This window comes from Centropristis striata, chromosome 6 (assembly GCF_030273125.1).
Source record: "Centropristis striata isolate RG_2023a ecotype Rhode Island chromosome 6, C.striata_1.0, whole genome shotgun sequence".
Classification (NCBI taxonomy): Eukaryota; Metazoa; Chordata; class Actinopteri; order Perciformes; family Serranidae; genus Centropristis; species Centropristis striata.
In genome coordinates, this window is record NC_081522.1 from 670,347 (window position 1) to 696,466 (window position 26,120).

At 36.2% G+C, this 26,120-nt stretch overlaps 1 protein-coding gene across 1 annotated transcript in view; it reads left to right on the forward strand.

Annotated features, from left to right (window-relative positions):
• si:ch211-212o1.2 (uncharacterized protein LOC492735 homolog) overlaps positions 1-16,314 on the forward strand; it is a 68,461-nt gene extending 52,147 nt beyond the window's left edge. Inside the window, exons 7-9 of the mRNA XM_059334806.1 lie at positions 52-196; positions 8,335-8,547; positions 16,130-16,314. Of these exons, the coding sequence (XP_059190789.1) occupies positions 52-196; positions 8,335-8,547; positions 16,130-16,254 (483 nt within the window). The 3' untranslated portion in view covers positions 16,255-16,314. The remainder of the gene's footprint in view (positions 1-51; positions 197-8,334; positions 8,548-16,129) is intronic.
• Positions 16,315-26,120: the final 9,806 nt, after the last annotated feature.

Sequence of the window (26,120 nt, forward strand, 5' to 3'; positions counted from 1 at the left end):
AATTTAACAGCAATTGTTTCTCTCTCTCTCCCTCTTTCTCTCTCTCTGCAGGCATTTATCCGTCCATTCAGGGAGCACCACATCGATCCAACCGCCATTACTCGCCACGACTTCATTGAAACCAATGGTGACAACTGTATGATCCCCATCCTACCGCTGGCTCACATGGCCTACAGGTTCCTCACATACACACCAGGTAGCACACACACACAAATCCTCTACTGGCTCTGTAGCACAGAACAAGCTACAAGCTAATGCTTGTACTTTTAAGTATCATTGTAATTGTCATCACCTGTAATTGAGAAGCTTTGGGGTTCAAGAACTATCAGTCTAGACGAAATTATCAAAAAAGTGAAAGTGAGGAGCATTTATGGGTACAAGTCGGGAACTGGCCTACTTTACTTATTTCAAGGGTGCTGAATCAAAAAAAATGGTTCCCAAGCGAAATTTTGAGTTTTTGACCTTCTCATTTGCATATCAAAATGGCGGCCGTTGGTCATTGGACCATTTCCCCTTAGTTTTTTTGTAAGTAGGCAATCAAAGATGAGGAAATTAAGTTTCTGGATCTATAGTCTAGAGTCAGAGCAAGGATATAGTGGAGGCTCAGTGTCTTTTTTATGTATATATATGCAAAATACCAACTTTTAAGGTGAAATTAAGCATTATTTGTGTCATTTCTTTAAGGCCGACATAAATATTCAATCAATATCACTTGTAAATGTTCCAGTTGGTAATTTGCATATATATATGTATAAAAAAGACACTGAGCCTCCACTATATCCTTGCTCTGACCCTAGACCAGATAGATCCAGAAACTTAATTTCCTCATCTTTGATTGCCTACTTACAAAAAAACTAAGGGGAAATGGTCCAACGACTGCAGGATGGGCAATTTGGTGGCCATTTGATATACAAATTAGAAGGTCAAAAACTCAAAATTTCGCTTGGGAACCATTTTTTTTAGACTCAGCACCCTTGAGATATGTAAGGTAGGCCGGTTCCTGACTTGTACCCATAAATGCTCCTCACTTCTTATAGGAGGCCTTTATTCTGAAATCCGTCTAGACTATAACCCCACTTCTGCAACATGTCCAGCAACATCAATGAGATCCCTCAACGGTTTCCCACCCACGGACACTGCTAACATGCTTACAGTCACGCTGCAGAAATCTGTATTTTCATCATCAGGACTTTAGAAGGTCAGTTTTTACAAAGTGTGACAAAGTGACTCCGGTAGAGCAGACTCTGGCTGGAGTGTGTCCACTGCTCGGGGGGAAGCACGGGGCAGTTTTGCAGGTAATCATGTGCACTGACCTTATGAGTGCGGGGCAGGATGGGTGGTACCGGAGGAGGAGGATCAGCAGGAGGAACAGAGTAACCTGTTATTGAGGAGGGGACATCTCCACCCATCATGTCTGCACTTCAACTTGAGCCAAAAGGTCACTGGAGGGTAGAGAGAAGGGGAGTCGACATCATTTAGCTGCTCACACACACACACACACACTGTCAGCTGTCATGAATCAGCTTGCTCAAACAGAAGAATCTGCCAGTGAAAAGGAATAAAAAGTAGTCCACCATCTTTAGCCAAGTAACACTGAGTTATTTTCAACATGGTCTCCGTGGAATAGCCACGGAATCACTCAAATTTCCGTGAAACTGACACGGATTTGGCTACAATGCAAGTTAATGACATCATATCCCGTGGCTATTCCAACAGACAAAGTGATTATGTACATTCACTGAGTGAATATTTAGAAAATAAAACATATATTTCTCGCTAGAAATGTGATCAAAATCCATTTTTATGCAGACAAAATAAAGTATAAAATAAATAATATAAAGTCAAAATATTGATTTTTTTCACTAAAAATGAGAGAACTGTCCGCCATGTTTTTTGTTCTGACCGCCGGGACCTTGAAAGTCACGTGACTTGGAACAAACCAATAGGAAAAAATATTAACTTGCATTGTAGCAAAATCCGTGTCAGTTTCACAGAAATTAGAGTGATTCCGTGGCTATTCCACGGATTTTGAGTTAAGCGAATCCGTGGCTATTTCATGGATTCCTGTGAGACCATGGCAGGAGGAGGCATTTCTCTTTCCTTACTCTGAGATGAACTCAGGCAGGAGATTCATTTTGCCATCTTTTCAAAATATATGCATTTGCCGTCTTTTCAAAACAGGTTCATTTGTCATTTTCCAAAAGGGTCCTTTCTAATATATTTAATATATTGTGCATTAATGTTTCTTGGTGAATGAGAATGTTAAGGTATTAATCTGAAAGGTAAAACCAGCGCAATTTAACCAAACGGCCTTTATGCCCTGTCATGTGGCCTTTGTGCCCTTAAAATAAGTGTGAACAGGAAGGCCAAATGGCCTTGCCCCTAAAATGAGGAAATTCCAAGCCTGCCCACAATCTCATTATTTCAAGTCAGATTTAGCTTTTTATGATACATTTAGACAATGTCATTGGGCGTCACATTTTTGGGGAATATATTGTATAAAAATTCTCCATATAAACACAGTCACCGACACGAAAGACGACAATAAAAATAATCCAGAAGTGGAAAGAATGCAGGATTATTAAGCGGAGAGGAGCAAAGGGGAAGCTGGCAAAGGTCAGCTGCTTGGTCCGCAGCAGGGACCAGCGAGGGGGAGGAGGGGGAGGAGGGGGAGAGGAGATTAGAGCGGAGACAGAAGTAGTGAGGTTCACCTGTAGGTGACATCCACACCTGTCATGTCACACACCGCAGGGAGTCAACGAGACAGAGACGGGTGACATCTCCACCTGTCATGTCTGCACCTGAAGAGGTCAGCGCTAAGAGCTTGAGACAGGGTGAGAGAGCATGGAGCAGCGAGGAGCGAGGCGGCGTGGGGGGCGGCGGCGCCGGAGGGTCATGTAGCGGTAAGATGACATCTAAACTGTCATGTCAAGCTCCTCGCCGTGTCAAGCGGTCACCAGACAAAGACAGAGACGGAGGTAGATGTTTAAAGCTGAGAGCCGCGAGGTGACATCTCCAGCTGTCATGTCTGCACTTGAACCGGGGTCAAGAGATCGCTGTTTCAACCAAAGAGAGGGAGCAGACAGAGAGAGAGAGAGAGAGAGACAGAGAGAGGACAGCTGTAAGTCATAGCGACAGAAAGACTCGAGTGAATAACAAGAGTTAGCAGTGACAGACTTCTGTCTGCTCTCAGGCAGGAGACACATTCTCCCAGTCCACTTCACTGAGCAGGAGCTGACGGCTCAATTACAAGAGAATACTGAGTCTGGAGATGCATTTCTGAATGCTTTTATGATTAATATTATTGACATATTTGTCACCAGGCAGCTCACATCAACACACTGCATAAAAGGTGTGTCTAAAACAAGATAAAACAGTAAATCTGAGGGAAATTATCTTGCTGCATGGACAGATAATTTCTTCAATTAAGATGATTAAATCTAGAAATAAGCATGTTGTACACTAGGGCTGGGCAATATATCGATATAAAAAATATATTGATATATTTTTAAATGTGATATGGAACCATATCGCATACACTACTGGTCAAAAGTTTTAGAACACCCCAATTTTTCCATTTTTTTATTGAAATTCAAGCAGTTCAAGTCAAATGAACAGCTTGAAAGGGTACAAGGTAAGTGGTGAACTGCCAGAGGTAAATAAAAAAAGGTAAGCTGAACCAAAACTGGAAAATAATGTACATTTCAGAATTATACAAGTAGGCCTTTTTCAGGGAACAAGAAATGGATTAACAACTTAACTCTATGGAGTCTTGGGCTATTTTGTCCATTTTTTAATTCTTTTCATGTCTTTGTAAGTCATTTTGTGTCCTTTTTTGGTCATTTTGTGTCTTTTTTTGTCATTTTGTGTCTTTTTTTAGTCCTTTAGTCCAACATAAAATGTGATTTTTAATCTTTTTTTTTACTTTCAAAACACTATCATGCTCAATAAAGAATGTGCATTAATTTCAGAGTACACTGAGACATTAAACTGCATCATTTTCAATTAAATTCTGGAAAAGTTGGTGTGTTCTAAAACTTTTGATCAGTAGTGTATATCGATATAGTTACATTTTTTTCTTTCTTTATATATAAATGTTGCCCTTACCAGGGTTTGTCATATTTACTTTTTTTGTAATATTTGTTATTCTTTTCTCGTATAAATATATTTATTTCAGAAAAAAATATTGGCCAATTTAATCTCATAGGCTATATTTATTTAAGATTTTTTTTTTATTTAAATTGCTTTGATTATACAGTATTTATGTTCACTTTCAATAAAACTACTTGTGACATGTCATATTTGACTTTGACTGAACATTTCTCCCAGTCCACTTCACTGAGCAGGAGCTGACGGCTCAATTACAAGTGAATACAAAGTCTGGAGATGCATTTCAGAATGTTTTTATCATTAATATTATTGACATATTTGTCACCAGTCAGCTCACATCAACACGCTGCAAAGAAGATGTGTCTAAAACAAGATAAAACAGTAAATCTGAGGGAAATGATCCTGCTGCATGGACAGATGATTAACCTTGACAAGATTTCTTGAATTAAGATGATTAAATCTAGAAATAAGCATGTTGTACACTAGGGCTGGGCAATATATATATATATAAAAAATATATTGATATATTTTTAAATGTGATATGGAATTAGACCATATCACATATATCGATATAGTTACATAATTATTTATTTATTTATTTATTTTATTTTATTTTATTTTTGGCAATTCTTCTTACTATTAGTTATTCCTTATCTGATTTCATTTTATTTTATGTATTATTTTATTTTTTATTTTTTTCTTGTTACACTTGACATTGTTTTGACTCTCGTAATGTCATCTCTTGATTTTGTTATGTCACTGAAAAATCAATAAACAAATGTTAAAAAAAAAAAAAAAAAAATGTATGACATTTTACATCTGAACTGAGATTTAAGTTAACTCACTCTAGACCCAAATTAACATCATTTTAGTTCATCATTTTGTCAAGTTTACAGATTTGAATAGCCTTTTATTGTGTAAAGTCCTGGCTCTAATTCCTGTTTCAAAAGAAAACTCCCCACATTAAAAAAAGATGCCCTCCAAATGCTGTTTCAGTGACTCTCCTCTTATTCCCCTCAGCCTCCATGTGAACTCCAGCTCCACCTCCGTCTGAATATCACATAAAACACGGCACACGTTCTGTCCTCTCCCTAGACGCCTTTATAGGAACGATGTGTCGTTCTTTTAGAGCATGAGAGTGGGATTGCAGAAGTTGTTTAAATATTAAAGGTGAGCAGTGTGATGATTCATAGCTCCATTTGAACATCAGTAGGACTTTTACTTGCTCAATAAAGAGCAGACGGAGTGTAGAGGCTGATTTTCTTGTGTGATGGACTCACGCATAGTGGGCCAAAGAGTCTAAGACCCCTCACTCAATGACTAAATCCTCCTTTTGATGCCTGCAGGGCTGAGGTGATAAACAGCTGAGTGCAGTGATGTTTGATGACTGATCTCAATGTGGCCTCTCATTTTTTGTGCTTTTTTTTATGCTTTTAAAGACAGAACAAGTACAGCAGTCCCATAGAATTAAAAGGTACATTACAATCAAATTGAAAATAATAGTAATAATAATAATAATAATGAAATAAATAGAATAAAAAGAGACACAAAATGACCAAAAAAAGACACAAGAGGACCAAAAAAGACACAAAATGACTAAAAAAAAGACACAGAATGACCAAAAAAAGGCAACAAAATGACCAAAAAGACACAAGAGGACCAAAAAAAGACACAAAATGACAAAAAAAAGACACCTAATGACTAAAAAAAGGAAACAAAATGACCAAAAAAGACAAGAAATGACCAAAAAAGACAAAAAATGACCAAAAAAAGACACAAAATGACCAAAAAAGACACAAGAGGACCAAAAAAAGACACAAAATGACCAAAAAAGACACAAGAGGACCAAAAAAAGACACAAGAGGACCAAAAAAAGACACAAAATGACCAAAAAAGACACAAGAGGACCAAAAAAAGACACAAAATGACCAAAAAAAGACACAGAATGACCAAGAAAAGACATAAAATGACCAAAAAAAGGAAACAAAATGACCAAAAAAAGACACAAGAGGACCAAAAAAAGACACAAGAGGACCAAAAAAAGACACAAAATGACAAAAAAAAGACACAAAATGACCAAAAAAAGACACAAAATGACAAAAAAAGACACAAAAGGACCAAAAAAAGACACAAAATGACTAAAAAAAGACACAAGAGGACCAAAAAAGACACAAAATGACCAAAAAAAGACACAAAATGACAAAAAAAAAGACACAGAATGACCAAAAAAAGGAAACAAAATGACCAAAAAAAGACACAAATTGACCACAAAATGATAAAAAAAAAAAAAAAGACATAAAATGACCTAAAAAGTTTAAAAAAATTAAAATTAAAAATAAAAAGGGACCAGGCGACGACCCCCCACCCCCCCCATCTTGGATCTCTATAAAACTCTTACAGGACATGAGAGACCATGTTCAAGTAATAGTCTAGACGGATTTCAGAATAAAGGCCTCCTACAAGAAGTGAGGAGCATTTATGGGTACAAGTCAGGAACCGGCCTACCTTACATATCTCAAGGGTGCTGAGTCCAAAAAAAATGGTTCCCAAGCGAAATTTTGAGTTTTTGACCTTCTAATTTGTATATCAAATGGCCACCAAATTGCCCATCCTGCAGTCATTGGACCATTTCCCCTTAGTTTTTTTGTAAGTAGGCAATCAAAGATGAGGAAATTAAGTTTCTGGATCTTTAGTCTAGGGTCAGAGCAAGGATATAGTGGAGGCTCAGTGTCTTTTTTATGTATATATATATATATATGCAAAATACCAACTGGAACATTTAAAAGTGATATTGATTGAATATTTATGTCGGCCTTAAAAAATGACACAAATAATGCTTAATTTCACCTTAAAAGTTGGTATTTTGCATATATATACATAAAAAAGCCACTGAGCCTCCACTATATCCTTGCTCTGACTCTAGACTATAGATCCAGAAACTTAATTTCCTCGTCTTTTATTGCCTACTTACAAAAAAACTAAGGGGAAATGGTCCAACGACCAACGGCCGCCATATTGATATGCAAATGAGAAGGTCAAAAACTCAAAATTTCGCTTGGGAACCATTTTTTTTTTGATTCAGCACCCTTGAAATCAGTAAAGTAGGCCGGTTCCTGACTTGTACCCATAAATGCTCCTCACTTTCACTTTTTGGACAATTCCTTCTAGACTATAATGCAAATAAAAATATTGATTACAGCAATTCCTTTGATCTTATCTGCCATTGGTTGCCATGCTAGACTAGTATCAGCTCCAGCACCGTGCATTCTCACCAAGGTTATAATAGTTTAGGATTTTTCATTAGTTTTAGTTTTAATTTCGTTGTGAATTTTTGTTTTCAAATTCAGTTAGTTTTAGTTAGTTTTTAGAGTGAGTTTTCTAGTTTTAGTTTAGTTTTTATTAGTTTTAGTTTTTTTGTAATGGGCTATGTGTTGGGTGCCAGATTCAAAGAGGTCATAATAAATGTTTCCTTTATTTCCTTTGGTTTATCATCTCAGCCCCAATAAGGTTATTAACTGTTTTGTATTTTGGTTCTAGTGTAAACATCCCAGTCTCAGTAAACATATTCACCATGTGTTGCATGTTCAAATAGAAACACTGAATTATGAATGAAAAAAGTTGACAAAAACAAAAAAACTAAGGACATTTTAACTATAATTTGAGTTAGTTTTAGTTAGTTTTGTAACCACAAAATACAGTTTCAGTTAGTTATCGTTTTTTAAAAACTCTAGTTTTTGTTTTTATTTCAGTTAACGAAAATGTTTTTTCAATTCTAGTTTTCCTTAGTTTTCATAATAACCTTGATTCTCACCACTGAAAGCTCCATATTTATGATGTCACTGCATGTGTTAATCCAGTGGGGTTTGGTGTTTTTTGTGCTTTTTGAAAGAAATCTTGACAGTCAAAGCGTACTGTCTGATTCTTATATTATCTATATGTTGCATTCTGTCTCCTCATCATCCTACTTGTCTGTCTTTGTCCTCTCTTCTGCAACTCTTCCCCCCCTCCCTCCCCCCATTCTTCATCTTCATCCTCCTCCATCATCATCCTCCCCCTCGGTCTCTTCATCTCTCAGAGGCTCCTGTCAGCATCCTCTCTGTGGGACTACTACGCCTTCATTACACTTAACAGTTTGATCAATTATTCTATTAACTTTACTCTCTCTTTCTTCATCTCTTCCTCTGTTTGTGTCTAACTGTCTTTCTGCCTCTCGTCTCCTTCCAGAGGCCTTGGCGGCGTCCTATCCCCGGGACTGCTACGTCTTCGCCCTGGCCGTTTTTGTGACTCTGACCAATCAGATCCATAAGTGGAGCCACTCGTACTTCGGCCTGCCGCGCTGGGTCACGCTGCTCCAGGATTGGCATCTGGTGTTGCCACGGAAACACCACCGCATCCACCACGTCTCGCCACATGAGACGTACTACTGCATTACTACAGGTACGTCTACCTGTATACCTTCTGTCAGATTCATGCTTTTACATAATACAGCTACTATTTTTCAGAAACAACCAGTTTATTTACGCTGACTTTACATAGACCACGTCTTCAAAACTCTTTTTTTGGTCATTTTGTGTCTTTTTTGGTCATTTTATGTCTTTTTTTTTTTTTTTTTATCATTTTGTGGTCAATTTGTGTCTTTTTTGGTCATTTTGTTTCCTTGTTTTGGTCATTCTGTGTCTTTTTTAGTCATTTTGTGTCTTTTTTAGTCATTTTGTGTCTTTTTTGGTCATTTTGTTTCCTTTTTTTGGTCATTCTGTGTCTTTTTTAGTCATTCTGTGCCTTTTTTAGTCATTTTGTGTCTTTTTTTGTCATTTTGTGTCTTTTTTGGTCATTTTGTGTCCTTTTTTGGTCATTTTATGTCTTTTTTTGGTCATTGGGTGTCTTTTTTTGGTCATTTTGTTTCCTTTTTTTGGTCATTCTGTGTCTTTTTTAGTCATTTTGTGTCTTTTTTTAGTTATTTTGTGTCTTTTTTGGTCATTTTGTGTCTTTTTTTGGTCATAAGGTGTCTTTTTTGGGTCATTTTGTGTCTTTTTTTGGTCCTCTTGTGTCTTTTTTGGTCATTAGGTGTCTTTTTTGGTCATTATATGTCTTTTTTTTGGTCATTGGGTGTTTTTTTTAGTAATTTTGTGTCTTTTTTGTCATTTTGTGTCTTTTTTTGGTCATTTTGTGTCTTTTTTGGTCATTTTGTGTCTTTTTTTGGTCCTCTTGTGTCTTTTTTGGTCATTCTGTGTCTTTTTTTGGTCCTCTTGTGTCTTTTTTGGTCATTCTGTGTCTTTTTTTTAGTCATTTTGTGTCTTTTTTTGGTCCTCTTGTGTCTTTTTTGGTCATTTTGTGTCTTTTTTGATCATTTTGTGGTCAATTTGTGTCTTTTTTGGTCATTTTGTTTCTTTTTTGGTCATTTTATTTCCTTTTTTGGTCATTTTGTGTCTTTTTTGATCATTTTGTGGTCAATTTGTGTCTTTTTTGGTCATTTTGTTTCTTTTTTGGGTGATCTGAACTGTGCGTGTGAGATTGTGTTCAGTGAGCGAGGGTCACGGACAACATGGATGTTAAATTGGGGGTCGCGACTCAAAAAGGTTGAGAACTACTGGGTTAGACGACCTAAGTGCTCTGGAAGTGAAGTTTCAATAGAAGTTTCAATTGAAAAATCCTCAAAAAAAATGTTCAATGTGAACTCAAAGGGTTAACGTCCCTGTAAAGAGGTTCAGACGTTGGACTTTGGGGAAGATGTTCAAACTGAATGTCCCCATAAAGAAGTTCCATCTTTAATCCTGCATCCATCACATCATCAGAGCATTGAAGGGTAGAAAGTGTGTGACTGTAATGTGACTTTTGAACACTGTCACATGGTCACCAGTGTGGTTACCACCTTGTGGGCGGCCATTTTGGATTGCCATAATTAAAGCTGATGACTCCTCCAGAATAATTTCGCTTACATTTCTCAGCAGATTGGAACAAAATGGCGGTCCGTGTCTTTCTGTCTGTCTGTCTGTCGGCTTCGTATAAATAACTAAAAAGAAAATGTTGTGTTTGCGTGTGTCTTTAGAGACACGAGGCCTCGGTAACACATCCACACTCAGTATTCTGTCTGCATCTGGGTGAGAGGAGGGAAAAGAGAGAGAGACACAAGGGGGATGGAGCTTGTACGTCACCCTGCGCCCCTGTGGACGACAGATGTGTGTGTGTGTGTGAGGAAAGTGTGTGTTTGTGCATGCACACACATCTGCATACTGGAGCATCTGTGTGTGTACGAGTCTTTTTGACCTCCTCTTCGGTTTCTAACCTGTGTGTGTGTGTGGTGGGAGGTGGGTTGGTGGGTTGGTGGCGGCCGGGGGCCCCGGGGGACGGCGGCGGCCCCCCGCTCCCCCAGCCGGGCTGCCTGGGCCGGGCTGGGGGTCCGCCGGGACTCGCCTCGCTGCCTTTGTGTTCGCCACCGGCTGACAATCCCCATGTATATTTAATGCTAACCTGCTGTCTGTTCTAACAAATAGGACTTCACAGGCAGAGGGGGGATGGAGGACAGGAGGAGGGAGGGGAGAGAGGAGAGGGGAGGAAGCAGGAGGAGAAAAAAAGGAGAGTGGCAAAAGAGGGAGAAACTGAAGAAGAAGAGATGGAGGGAAAGAAAGAAAGAGTGAAATCAAACAAAACCTCTGGCTGCTTTACTGCTTTACAGTCTTCCAGCAGAGAGAGGGTCACTGGAGGGACACACACACACACACACACACACACACACACACTCACACACACACACTCACACTCACACACACACACACATATCCCCGCAGCTATAGCATGCACCCTATGCAAACACATCATGGGTGGTGGTGTGTGAGCATCAGACAAGGGTAGCCTAAGTACACACAGCCCATGTGGATGTCTCTATTTGCTTCTTGCTTGTGTGTGTGTGTGTGTGTGTGTGTGTGTGTGTGTGTGTGCGTGTGCATCTAACATCTTTTTATTTCTGCATTTGCGTGCTTGTGTTTCTGACTAAGTGGGCTCACAAAAGTAAAACTGCATCAGTGCAGATGCTTCACTCTCTATGCAAACATATGGATTATGTGTGTGTGTGTGTGTGTGTGTGTGTGTGTGTGTGTGTGTGTGTCACAGCAGTATCTATGAATGCACAGAGATTTTGTGCAGTCATGCATGCATGCATGTGTACATGTAAATGTACTTTGGCCTGCAGCCATACATTCATTAATGAATTTACTTTAAACATACAGTAGATTCAAGCTCTGTAAACTGCAACAGAATGAGGAAATGTGTGTGTGAGCAGGTGCACGTGTTTCCGTGTGTTAGTTGGGGCTAAGAACGTCTCTGGGGAGACCCCCTCAACCCTCGAACCCTTAAATCTGGTCTGCATATGATGGTGAGTGAGACGGGAGGTTGGATGTAGAAAGAGGGACTGAGCATCGGGGCTGAAAGAAGATAAAAAGGAAGATAATAGAGGACGTTAAGGACAGACGAGTGAAATCTGAGGTAAAAAATTAACCCTCTACAGCAGTAGTTCTCAACCTTTTTGAGTCGCGACCCCCAATTTAACATGCATGTTGTCCGTGACCCCCGCTCACTGAACACAATCTCACACGCACAGTTCCGATCACCAAAAAAAGAAACAAAATGATCAAAAAAGACACAAATGACCAAAAAAAGACACAAAATGACCAAAAAAGACACAAAATGACTAAAAAAAGACACAAAATGATAAAAAAGACACAAAATGACCAAAAAAACGAAACCAAATTACTAAAAAAGACACAAATTGACCACAAAATGATAAAAAAAGACACAAAATTACCAAAAAAGACACAAAATTACCAAAAAAAGACACAAAATGACTAAAAAAAGACACAAAATTACCAAAAAAATACATAAAATTACCTAAAAAGACACAAAATTACCAAAAAAAGACACAAAATTACCAAAAAAGACACAAAATGACCAAAAAAGACACAAAATGACTAAAAAAAGACACAAAATGACCAAAGAAAGACACTAAATGACCAAAAAAAGACACAAAATGACCAAAAAAGACACAAAATGACCAAAAAAAGACACAAAATGATAAAAAAGACACAAAATGACCAAAAAAACGAAACCAAATTACTAAAAAAGACACAAATTGACCACAAAATGATAAAAAAAGACACAAAATTACCAAAAAAGACACAAAATTACCAAAAAAGACACAAAATGACTAAAAAAAGACACAAAATTACCAAAAAAATACATAAAATTACCTAAAAAGACACAAAATTACCAAAAAAAGACACAAAATTACCAAAAAAGACACAAAATGACTAAAAAAAGACACAAAATGACCAAAAAAAGGAAACCAAATTACCAAAAAAGACACCAATTGACCATAAAATGATAAAAAAAGACACAAAATTACCAAAAAAGACACAAAATTACCAAAAAAGACACAAAATTACCAAAAAAAGACACAAAATGACCAAAAAAAGGAAACCAAATTACCAAAAAAGACACAAATTGACCACAATATGATAAAAAAAAAGACACAAAATGAACAAAAAAAGACATTAAGTGACCAAAAAGACTAAAACAAATGATTTGGCGACCCCCAGAAATCATCTCGCGACCACAATTGGGGTCCCGACCCCAAGGTTGAGAATAGCTGCCATAGAGGGTTAAAAGAGACTCTATGAAAATGAGTCTAGGATATATGGATGGGAAAAAAAGGAGTAGGAAGATGGAGAAAGGATGGAAACGGGTCAATACCAGCCGGTATTGGCCCTGTGGGTGCTGTGGAGCAGTGGGAGGGTCCGGAGACAAAACAAATCTCTTCCTACAGTATCAGGATCCCTCAGGGCTCCAGGAATATGGAGCGATCTGTCCCAAACACTTAGGCTCATACAGCAGCATCCACCTGCAGGTTAGTCCATCAACAGGCCTGATGAATTAAAGGTATAATATGCAGGATATCCCTTAAATACAAACAAACTAGCACAAAAATAATCCCTCTTTTGTTTTTAGACCAGCTATTCTCAACCTTGGGGTCGGGACCCCAATTGGGGTCTCGAGATGATTTCTGGGGGTCGCCAAATCATTTTGGAAGTCAGCTCTGTCTCCACTGTGTTAAAGTGTTAATGTGTTTTAGTCTTTTTGGTCACTTAATGTCTTTATTTGGTCATTTTGTGTCTTTTTTTGATCATTTTGTGGTCAATTTGTGTCTTTTTTGGTCATTTTGTTTCCTTTTTTTGGTCATTCTGTGTCTTTTATTAGTCATTTTGTGTCTTTTTTTGGTCTTCTTGTGTCTTTTTTGGTCATTTTGTGTCTTTTTTTTGGTCATTGTGTCTTTTTTTATCATTCTGTGTCTTTTTTTTTCATTTTGTGTCTTTTTTTGGTCATTTTGTGTCTTTTTTTAGTTATTTTGTGTCTTTTTTGGTCATTTTGTGTCTTTTTTTGGTCATTTTGTGTCTTTTTTGATCATTTTGTGGTCAATTTGTGTCTTTTTTGGTCATTTTGTGTCTTTTTTTAGTCATTTTGTGTCTTTTTTTGGTCCTCTTGTGTCTTTTTTGGTCATTTTGTGTCTTTTTTTGGTCATTTTGTGTCTTTTTTGGTCATTTTGTGTCTTTTTTGATCATTTTATGGTTCAATTTGTGTCTTTTTTAGTCATTTTGTGGTCATTTTGTGTCTTTTTTGATCATTTTGTGTCTTTTTTGATAATTTTGTGGTCAATTTGTGTCCTTTTTGGTCATTTTGTTTCTTTTTTTTAATTATTTTTTTTAAATTTATTTTTATTGTTTTCATAACAGAAAAATATATACAAATTATGTATACAAATTAGAGAGAATTGGTGGAGCTACACAGAACAATACATGTTTTGGGGTTTTTTTTGACAGAGTTTTTGACATTAGACAAACAAAACAAGGGTATAACATAAATGGCACAGCAACAGAATAACACTAATTCAGTTTTTAGACATTAACTCAAGAAAAGGTTGCCATATTTTAAAAAAGATATCCTCTTTAGTAGATATTATTTACCTGATTTTCTCCAAGTGTAAAACATTTCCCGAAATATTTTCTGTAATCTGGATGGAGAATAATGTATCTATGTACTACCTTGAATTGTATCAGATGATGTTTTGCATTTATTGAGCTACCATGGATATTCTTGACACAATTCTCAAAAGTAATCCCTCTTAATTATCACTTATGACCCACTGGAAGTGTGTCTATCTGCAGTTTTATGTTGTGTTTTGATTTTTCTTCTTCTCTTTGGGCCCCACGTGGGGTGTTTAACCCCAGCCAATAGCAGCCAGCCTTTTCCCGGGTCATCACATGCCTAATACTGTATTATGCCCTTTGATGTCTGGTAACCTGGTCTGAATCTGTATGATACAAAGCGTCAGTATTTGTTGACTAACGGGTTGTTACATTGCTGGCTGTTGTTATGTGCTTCTCTGGCCTCATCTCTACTCTCTGCTATGTGCAGACTAATACAGATACAGATTTTTAGTGGGGAAAAATTGACAGATTACTGATATGGTGGCCAGTATAATGGGTTTTATTTTTTTAAACTAGAATAATCATAAACTATGTGGACTCTGGACGGTGCATGTCAATCAATATATGCCCTGTAGTCTAGACGGATTTCAGAATAAAGGCCTCCTATAAGAAGTGAGGAGCATTTATGGGTACAAATCAGGAACCGGCCTACCTTACATATCTCAAGGGTGCTGAGTCCAAAAAAATGGTTCCCAAGCAAAATTTTGAGTTTTTGACCTTCTAATTTGTATATCAAATGGCCACCAGATTGCCCATCTTGCAGTCATTGGACCATTTCCCCTTAGTTTTTTTGTAAGTAGGCAATCAAGATGAGGAAATTAAGTTTCTGGATCTATAGTCTAGAGTCAGAGCAAGGATATAGTGGAGGCTCAGTCTTTTTTATGTATATATATATATATATATAATATATATATTACTACTACAAAAAAACTAAGGGGAAATGGTCCAATTTGCCATATTGATATGCAAATTAGAAGGTCAAAAACTCCAAATTTCGCTTGGGAACCATTTTTTTGGGATTCAGCACCCTTGAAATAAGTAAAGTAGGCCGGTTCCTGACTTATACCCATAAATGCTCCTCACTTTCACTTTTTGGACAATTCCGTATAGACTATTAACCCCGCTGCTGAAAAAAATCCTAGAGAAAACAAAGCCACATTTAAACATTGAGCTAGGTAACATTTTATCATAATGGTTTTATGCATTGTCTTAGGGTTTTTGAGATAGTTTTTAGCCAGCCTAGCAGCTATAAATGACAATGTCTGTCTGTCGGTCAATCCACCACTTTGGTCCAAAGTTTCAGTCGATTCTTTTGATTATCTTTTCTTACTTTTTTCTTTTACTTCATCTGTCTTCCTTCTCTCTAACTGGGGATTTCCACCGGGCGTGTTACAGCAGCAGCACGTCAGCTTAGCGAGCCGGTCGTATACACGCGAGATAACGAGATCACGCGATAATCCTGACCATACGGGAGACCGCAAGATCCCGTGATAAACTTTAAACTCTATTTATACAGTCTATGGATAAACTGTGTGTATAAAGTAAACAACAACAACAACAAACAACAGCTTACTTTGCTTCTCCGACGTGGAAGATCTGTTGATCTGACCATCTATCCTTATAAAAACAATATGTTATGTCATAAATGATTGTATGATGTTCCACTTCAACAATCAGTCTCTTGTCGTCCGTGTCGCCGATCCTCTGAGACCCTTTGATTGATTGATTGATTGATTGCTGATCTGGTTCCCCGGTCATAACATAATGTTGATGTGAAGTAGTTTTAGGCTGCATGAACTGCGTATTGTGTTTTATTTTGAAAGGGGCGGAAGTGTTTTACGCTGATTCTGAGTCGGACTTCCTGTCTGGTGATCTGCTCTGTTGAGATTTACGCGGTTTGGCAGCGTCTCGCGGAGAAATAGAAGTCCTACATAATGCTCCTCCTTCCTGACTCTTTCCTTCCTCCATGTTTCTTCTAATCTCAGGTTGGTGTAACTATCCTCTGGACCAGCTGGGCTTCTGGAGACGGATGGAGCAGTTGATCAAATGGCTCACAGGACATAAACCGCGATCAGACGACCTGGCGTGGGCCAAGAAGACTGACAGATAAACACACAAACCCCAAGACTGATGCTGATGGACTTACCCATGCAACACACACACACACACACACACACACACACACACAGTCTGGGATGAATGGGGGAAAACACACTCATATACACACACACACACACATGTTACTCACGTCTCTGTGCTTCTTGCTTTTTTTGCTAAAGAGCAAACACTCAAAGAAAAACAAATCAAAGATGGTTCAAGTGATTTCTGTATGTACTGGAGTCTGTAGTATAACAAGCTTTGGGGTGCAACATTAATAGATGACTACTGTGGTGTAATAATAACATGTAACCAGTGAGGTGTGGTGGTGGTGGTGGTGGTGGTGGTGGTGGTGGAGGAGGTTTCTGGAGGTTGGGCTCTCCAGGAGTGACACCGCGCTGCACATACACACTCACACACCTGCACAAAAACACATAAACACGTTCAAAAGTCAAATGTTCATCACTGTCTCTCCTGCACTGAAAAAAGAACCAACTTTATTGAATTGTTTCATTTGTTAACACCTAAATAAATGAAGTTCTTTCAAATTAATTTAAAATCAATTGTGTTAATCTAACTTATTAAATTAATTTGAAAGAACTTCATTCATTTAGATGTTACCAAATGAAACAATTCAATTAAGTCGGTTCAACTATTTTCTTTTTTCAGTGTGTTTTCCTCTCGTCTGTTTTTTATTCTCTCTATCTCTCTCTAGCCCGTCCTGGAAACATCGGTAACACTTAACAATAACCATCATTTATAAATGGTAAACAGATAGTTTAATAATGTTTAATCAGCATTTATAAACCGTATATAGGCCATTTAGAATGGTAAATACATAATTTATTAATGTCTAACTAACTCCATCATTCATAAATTACAAATAGATGGTATATTAATGTAAGTTTATAGTTACTTTACCATTAACAAACAATTAAATTATAATTAATAGTTTATCAATAGTTTTAGTTGCACTCATTTTAACATTTTTAACACCATATTAAGTATCTTAATGATTTTGAAATTATTCATATACCTTTAAGAAATTGGTTGAAAACATTTAAAGATGAAATATGTATATAGCACTTTGTAAATGGTTAATAATTGGTTTATAAACCATCTACACTGTAATAAATTATTCTGTAGTCATTTCATTTTACTTAATATATTTGATAAAATGTATTTAATATAAATGCGTCCTTGATTTTGAGGCAGTTGTTTAAGTAACTTTAATATAAAAATGTTTGAGATGGAATCTACTTATTTTGATCACATTAAATATAATCTTTATGTGTCTGTAATTCTAAATCAAGAGAATTTTGAATGAATTCAACACAATAGAATTAGTCCGTTTTTAATTGACAGCCACTTCCTGTTAAGTTATTAACTCAACTTGTAACGTAGTTAGATTTAATTAATAATATTGCGTGCAATCTGTTGCCTCAATTTTATTGAGTAGCTATTGTTTATCTTTTTTTTTTACAGTGTATAAACATCACTTAGTTGGTTATTATAAAGTGTTACCGAAACATCACCACCCTCTTTAAATTTCTCGTCTTTTTGGACACAAAAAGGTAAAAAAATATAATTCCCCTGTGCTCATTAATCTCTACAGGCAAGACAAGACTTTCAGAGAATACACATGTAACATTAAAACATACTGTAGCATCAATAAGAACTTGCAGCACTAATATAAAAATGTAAGTAGTCAAGTTACAGATGCACGCTTACAGGTAAATAATGTCCACTTACAAAACTTTTCTTATGCTCACATTTCTCATTGATCTCTACAGGAAGACGCTCAGAGCAGTCCAGTGTTTTTTTGTAGCATTAAGGATAAACTTCTCCATCTACAGAAGCTTCTGCATTAATAAAATATATAAATATTTACTGCAAGAACATAAATCAGTGGCATGGACTCAACTGGAGGATGGTATTAGGAGGTTTAATTAGAAGCTTTTTAATTAGAGTTTAAAATATTTTGCATAAGTTAGTTGTAGTAAAGAAGCATTTAATCCTTTTGCATTTTCATGCAAATTGCAAAGAGGCAGCTTGACGTGCTCTCTCTCTCTCTCTCTTTGTATATTACAGTTTTATTGAGGAGGGGTTCACTCAAAATTACAGCAACAGCCAGACTTGTTAGTGATGGTTTGGAAGGGACATAGAATATCATCAAAATACACTACTGGTCAAAAGTTTTAGAACACTCCAACTTTTCCAGAATTTAATTGAAAATGATGCAGTTTAATGTCTCAGTGTACTCTGAAATTAATGCACATTTGCAACATTTAAAATTCTTTATTGAGCATGATAGTGTTTTGAAAGTAAAAAAAAAGATTCAAAATCACATTTTATGTTGAACTAAAGGACTAAAAAAAGACACAAAATGACCAAAAAAAGACACAAAATGACAAAAAAAAGACACAAAATGACAAAAAAAAGACACAAAATGACTAAAAAAAGACACAAAATGACCCAAAAAAAAGACACAAAATGACAAAAAGACACAAAATGACCAAAAAAAGACACAAAATGACAAAAAAAGACACCAAAAGACACAAAATGACCAAAAAAAACACACAAAATGACCAAAAAAACACACAAAATGACAAAAAAAGACACCAAAAGACACAAAATGACCAAAAAAACACACAAAATGACCAAAAAACACACAAAATGACAAAAAAAGACACAAAATGACTAAAAAAAGACACAAAATGACAAAAAGACACCAAAAGACACAAAATGACCAAAAAAACACACAAAATGACAAAAAAGACACCAAAAGACACAAAATGACTAAAAAAAGACACAAAATGACAAAAAGACACCAAAAGACACAAAATGACCAAAAAAACACACAAAATTACCAAAAAAAGACACAAAATGACAAAAAAGACACAAAATGACAAAAAAGACACAAAATGACAAAAAAAAGACACAAAATGACTAACAAAGACATGAAAAGAATTCAAAAATGGACAAAATAGCCCAAGACTCCACAGAGTTAAGTTGTTAACCCATTTCTTGTTCCCTGAAAAAGGCCTACTTGTATAATTCTGAAATGTACATTATTTTTCAGTTTTGGTTCAGCTTACCTTTTTTTATTTACCTCTGGCAGTTCACCACTTACCTTTGGACCCTTTCAAGCTGTTCATTTGACTTGAACTGCTTGAATTTCAATAAAAAAACTGGAAAAATTGGGGTGTTGTAAAACTTTTGACCGGTAGTGTATATATATATATATATATATATTAAGGTAAGCGTGCGCTGTAACATAAAGCAGCAGAAGCTTCTAGCATCACTAGTTGCTTCTTGTTACAGTCGAGCAGCGCCTGCAGACATAAATGTCTCCAGCAGAAGTTCATCTTTTGGTTGGGATGCTCTCGGCTGCCCCAGAGGCTGTAAAATGATTCCTACATGTGTAGTTAGCTAGTTAGCATTCTCTCTCCACCACCACGCTGGACCGCTCAGGGCAGGAACGCTGAGCGTGATTTTGCCTCCAAGTGCTGCTTTTCTATTCTGCATCGGTCGGAAAATGTTCTTCAGCTTGTATTCAGTTGAGAACAGCCACACTTCTACCTAAAGCTGATCATTTATTTGAATTGTTAGGAAAGTCTATTGCTATTAATTTTCATTTGCAGTATTTCCTAAACAGATGCAGTCATTCAAACCGTTTTAGAAACTGCTTTCACAGATTAAATCTGTACTATTCCTTGATTTACGGTAATTAAAAGTGTCTCTCATGGTGATATTCAATTTTTTATTTTACACCCTATTTCTGATGAATTTGACAGAGTTTTACTGTAATTTCTACAAATATTTTTTACAGTGTATAACTCATTTAGCTGGCCAGTTAAAAAAATGTTTAAAAGAACTTTAAAGCAGTTAGACTTTGTAGGGCTGCACAGTCAGGGGAAAAGTTTTTAAACCAAAATAGTTGTTATCATTATACATTTTCTTGATAATAACCAAAATCATTATCAAGAAAATCATGGAGAATGTCTAGATATCAGCTCTTAAATTAAACTCTTATGAGCTGTTTTTGTTTTTATCATTATATTTGTCCAAACAAATATAACTTTAGTTGTACCAGACATTAAAATGAACTAGAAATTAAAGAAAACAATGCTGGTCTTAATTTTGGTCTATTTTTTCCATGACTGTATGTAATTGGGAAAATGATGTGTAAAAGTACTTGTAGAAAAAAACAAAGAAATCTCATAAGCTAGATGCTAATTAATGCCACTGTGCTGCATATATATCTGCAACTGTAAATACTAAACACATAAACAACAACAAGAAATGTGTCACAAACCTCTAAACAAAGTCAGAGAGATTTATTAAAGAAATGCATGGCAACATTTTAACATCAGCAGATGTGAAAGGAGAAAAAAGGGGGATTTTTTTATTGCACTGGGGGAAAAAATCATCAAAAACTGGTTACCAAGTTGCTTATAGAATGCAAATAATGTCTCCAGTATCTCTGATTTCTGTTTATGTTTCATACAATGACACGTGCACTTTAGTTGGCTGTTACTAACTCTGTATAGAGACTCTAGCTGCTTGACTCGTAGTTTATTTCTTGGCTGGAAATGCCTTCAGCCGATAATAACAGCACCTGTTCACTCATGTGTGTTCTCCGGCTTTATAATTTTCTATTTTTTTATTAATGGATCAAGCCTTGTACAGTTAAATTTTGACGTTCCATTTCGCAGCTCACCGCTCGCTGCTCGTCTTGCCTTAATGTTTTTATCTGCTCTTTGATTTAAATAAAGGTTTATCAACTCCAGTCGTGGTGTCGTTTCATCTTTAATATGAAAAAAAAACAGATGTTTGCAGATGTTTTATTTATCCTGAGCGTGTAGGAAGGACGGGGCAGTTTTAAGCTCACTTAACACATTTAATCCCACAGGTCACAATAGTGACAGTAAAAATATTTCTTAATTATAAGACTCTGTTCCTGTAGAACAGGGGTCTCAAAATCGCGGCCCACGGGCCAATTGCGGCCCTCGTGACGATATTTTGTGGCCCCCACCTTGATATGAAAGTTTAATGTGAGTTTTATATGAATGACACTTTACTGTGTTGTGTGTGGAAGGTCCCTTTTATTACTTTTTTGGGGTAATTTTGTCTTTTTTAATAATTTTGTTTCTTTTTTGGTAATTGTGTGTCTTTTTAAAAATAATTTTGTGACTTTTTTTAGTTTTTTTAGTTCATTTTGTGTCTTTTTGGTCACTTTGTGTATTTTTTGGGGTCATTTTGTGTATTTTTTTGGGTCATTTTGTGTCTTTTTAACGTAATTTTTTAACGTAATGTAGTGTTTTTTCAGTCATTTTGTCTTTTTTTGTAATTTTGTGTCTTTTTTTGGTCATTTTGATACTGCCTCCAGCGGCCCCCAGGTAATTTGAGTTTGAGATCCCTGCTGTAGAATATGTCAAAGGCAAGGCAAGGCAAGTTTATTTATATAGCACAATTCAGACACAGGGCCATTCAAAGTGCTTTACAGGGGCAAGATTAAAATACATAAAACACATTAGAAGACATTTAAGAGCGAATTAAAAAAAAAAAGCAGGTTAAAATGGAAACAGAAAAGTCTTCAGACTTGATTTAAAAGAGCTGAGAGTTGCAGCAGACCTCAAGTTCTCTGGGAGTTTGTTCCAGAGATTTGGTGCATAAAAACTAAACGCTGCTTCTCCTTGTTTGGTCCTAATATATAAATATATATATATATATATATATATATATATATATATATATATATGTACAGGTGCATCTCAATAAATTATAATATCATAGAAAAGTTTATTCATGTCAGAAATTCAATTCAAAAAGTGGAAATAACACATTATATAGATCCATTACACACAGAATGAAACATTTCATGTCTTAATTTATTTAATTACTTCTAATTATACTAATTGTGGCTTACATTTAATGAAGACCTAATATTCAGTGTCTCAAAAAAATGTAATATTACAAAAGACCAACTTTAAAAAGTATGTTTACTATGGAAATGCTGGCCTGTGAAAAGTATGTCATCTATATGACTCAATACTTGGTTGGGGCTATTTGACTTGAACTACTGGAAATTGACTTTTCCATCATATTCTAATGTATTGAGATGCACCTGTATGTATATATATATATATATATATATATATATATATAATACTGCAAGGACACTGTTACAGTAGTCAAGTCTACTAAAGATAAATGCATGGACAAGTTTTTCTAAATCTTGCTGAGACATGAGCCCTTTAATTATTGATATGTTTTTAAGGTGGTAATAGGCTGACTTATTAATTGATTTAATGTGTTTTGTTTTTTTGTTTAAAAAAAAGAAAAGAAAAAAAAGCTGCCCTGAGCATGAATGTTCTCCTCCCATCACATTGGAAATGTCCAAAAGTAATAAAGGTATGTCTGTTACAATAAAGTAACAATGTTGAGTTAGACCGATAACTGCTTTTTCTTTTTGTTTGCTCTATGTATCGGTCCTCTCAGTATTCATATTGTTATAGTTGTATATTTGATAATGTAGGCTAAAGTCACATTAGAATGTTATTCTAGTGGCAATGTTGCAGAATTCTACATTTGTTAATAACTGGAAAGGGAAATATAATAATTGTTATGACTGCATAGGAGAAATATGTTAATGTAGTCTATAAATCAAATAAAAAAATCAAAATTACTTTATTTAATTGAGACAGCCTGATGGCTAAATGGTAGAAACAACATCTTATCCCTATAAAACACACTTTTTCACCTATTTTTCCATGAAAGTCTTTCAACTAATAGTTGATTATTTCAATAATAGGAGTACTAATGACATGATTTGGATATTTTCATGTCTGGGAAGCGTTTGGGATGAAATGGGTTAATGTTAATGTAGTTTATAGCACTGGAGGCCTGCACCTCTAAGAATATATGCAGACAAAATGAGAACACAAATTTGGGGCATATGGGTAAAAGATGTTCACTTTTCATTAATCTTAAACATGTTTTTGTGTCAGAGTTAACACAGTGCAAAAGTTTAATGATAGAAAAATGCAACACACCAGTTAAAGCCACAGCTGAACCACCAGCGCCCTCTAGTGTACTGTTGGAGTCTCTACTGCAGCTGGATTACACCTTTCACTCATCACACATTAGATGGATGCGGCGTGGAGTCCTCTGCAGAAGTCAAATCAAACCAACTTTATTTATAGAGCCCTTTAAGACAGCGTTAGCTGGTACAAAGTGCTGTACATGGCAGGACAGAGCAGCAATAAAAACTAAACAACTAAAACAAAGCGAGTCTCATGCTGGATAAAAACCAATAAATAAAAGTGGGTTTTAAAATGAATCTCAATTTTAAAATTAGTCTTAATTTTATAAAACCACAAAGAACAAATAAAAACAAATAAAAACAGAACAAAGGCTCATGTTGAGTTAAAAGCCAATGAATAAAAATGGGTTTTAAGATTCCTTTTAAAAGTGAGGAGGCCTCCTGATGTGCAAAGGTAAAATGTTCCAAAGGCTGGGAGCAGCGCCAGAGGAAGCCCGAAACCCTCGGAGCTTACGCCTGGACCTCGGTTCCCTAAGGCAGCTATTCTCAACCTTGGGGTCGGGACCCCAATTAAGGTCGCGAGATGATTTCTGGGGGTCGCCAAATCATTTTGGAAGTGTTTTAGTCTTTTTGGTCAGTTAATGTCCTTTTTTTTGTTCATTTTGTGTCTTTTTTTGATCATTTTCTGGTCAATTTGTGTCTTTTTTGGTAATTTTGTTTCCTTTTTTTGGTCATTTTGTGTCTTTTTTGTATTTTTTTTCTTTTTCGGGTCACTTTGTGTCTTTTTTTGATCATTTTCTGGTCAATTTGTGTCTTTTTTGGTAATTTTGTTTCCTTTTTTGGTCATTTTGTGTCTTTTTTTGTATTTTTTTTCTTTTTCGGGTCATTTTGTGTCTTTTTCTGGTCATTTTGTGTCTTTTTTGGTCATTTTGTGTCTTTTTTTGGTCATTTAGTGTCTTTTTTGGTCATTTTGAGTCTTTTCGGTCATTTTGAGTCTTTTTTTGGTCATTTTGTGCCTTTTTTGGTCATTTTGTGCCTTTTTTTGGTCATTTTGTGGTCATTTTGAGTCTTTTTTGTCATTTTGTTTCTTTTTTGGGTGATCTGAACTGTGCGTGTGAGATTGTGTTCAGTGAGCGGGGGTCACGGACAACATGCATGTTAAATTGGGGGTCGCGACTCAAAAAGGTTGAGAACTACTGCCCTAAGGAGTGTCGTAGAATTAATTTGAAGATGTATTAAAATATCTGACATATAGCAGTTTAAATATGCATCAAATATGTTTTGATAAACACACAGAAATCTGACCAACAGTCACAGTCTCTTTACAGGAAACTTCTGCTTGATTGAGATATGAACAGCTCTGATTTGGGAAATCCCAAGTGTGCTCTTATATCAAGTGTTCTTCATAACAGGAAATTACAGGACGTTGACCCTTAGTAACACAGAAACAATGACACGCCAACCTGCAGAGTAAAAAGAGAGAAACTGGGTGTTGTCTCTCAGTGTTGTTCTGACTTTTGGATGCGTTGTATCATGTGTTTTTAATATCTGCCAATTAAAATCCCGGGGCGAGGCCATTTAAAGACTTAAAAACAAATAAAAGAATCCTAAAATGAACCCTAAAGTGCACCAGCAGCCAGTGGAGGAGGCCAGGATCGGTGTGATGTGTTCCCTCTTTGGTTCTCCAGTTATCAGACGGGTGGCAGCGTTCTGGACTAACTGGAGACGTGCAACCAGTGGCGGTTCTAGACCAGTTTTACTGTGGGGGCCAAGCAGGGGCCAGTGTTTAATCAGGGGGGCACATTAAAAAATGGCAAAGATTATATTTAAGCATTCAAACCCTTTATTTTAGCTCATTTAAAAATCTCATTGAAGTATATTTGGAAGATACAAATACATTGATTGAAACAATGAGACTTACCAACAATAATTATTTTTACACGACAATGATATTTCTCATTTTTGTGCACAATTACTTTTTTATTTTTGGAAGTGCAGTATAGTGAGAATAATCTTTTATATATATATATACATACACAAGCTTTTATTGCACAATTACACTATTATGCAATGTAACATTCTGGGTTCCTTTTGTGCTCAATGAGATATTGTTTGAACAAAAAATAGGTTAGAATTGTTCCGTCGTTCATCGTTATAAATTGATCATTTAAATATTAATTTGACACAGCCGCCACTGCATGCAAGGGAGGACTAAGGGAGGCTAACTCCTAAATAAAGTGCATTGCAGTAATCCAGCCGAGAGGTAATAATAAAAGCACGGATCACTGTCTCAAAGTGCTTGTGTGCAAGAAAAGATTTCACTTCAGAAAGCTGCCGGATGTGAAAAAAACAAGATTTCACTAAGTCACCTGGTTCTGCTCTACATCCTGACCATGTGACCTCCAGAGAGCGCTTCAGTGAGTCTCACCGTCCAGAACGCCGGGCCCCTGTGGCCCCTCAGGACCCTCAGGACCCTCAGGACCCTCAGGACCCTGCTGGGAGCCCGAGGCAGGAGGAGGGAATGGGAGGTAATTAGAAGGGAGATGAGGCGAGGAGGAGGAGACAGGTGATGGAATATAATTGAAACAAAAGATAGATATTAATTGTTCAAGTCATATTTCCATGCAAATAAATAGAAATGTTTTGTTTCGTATCTGTTTATTTCGGTCAATACATGTCATCAAAACAAACCAGAAAAAAAAAAAAAAACATTGATCAAAGTAAACAACATGTAAACAGAGAGAAAATTGATAATAGACATTTGGACCGAAAAGGCTGAAGCAGCTTATTACGCCTTATTACCCTGTTACAACTCAAGTAAATTTAAAAAT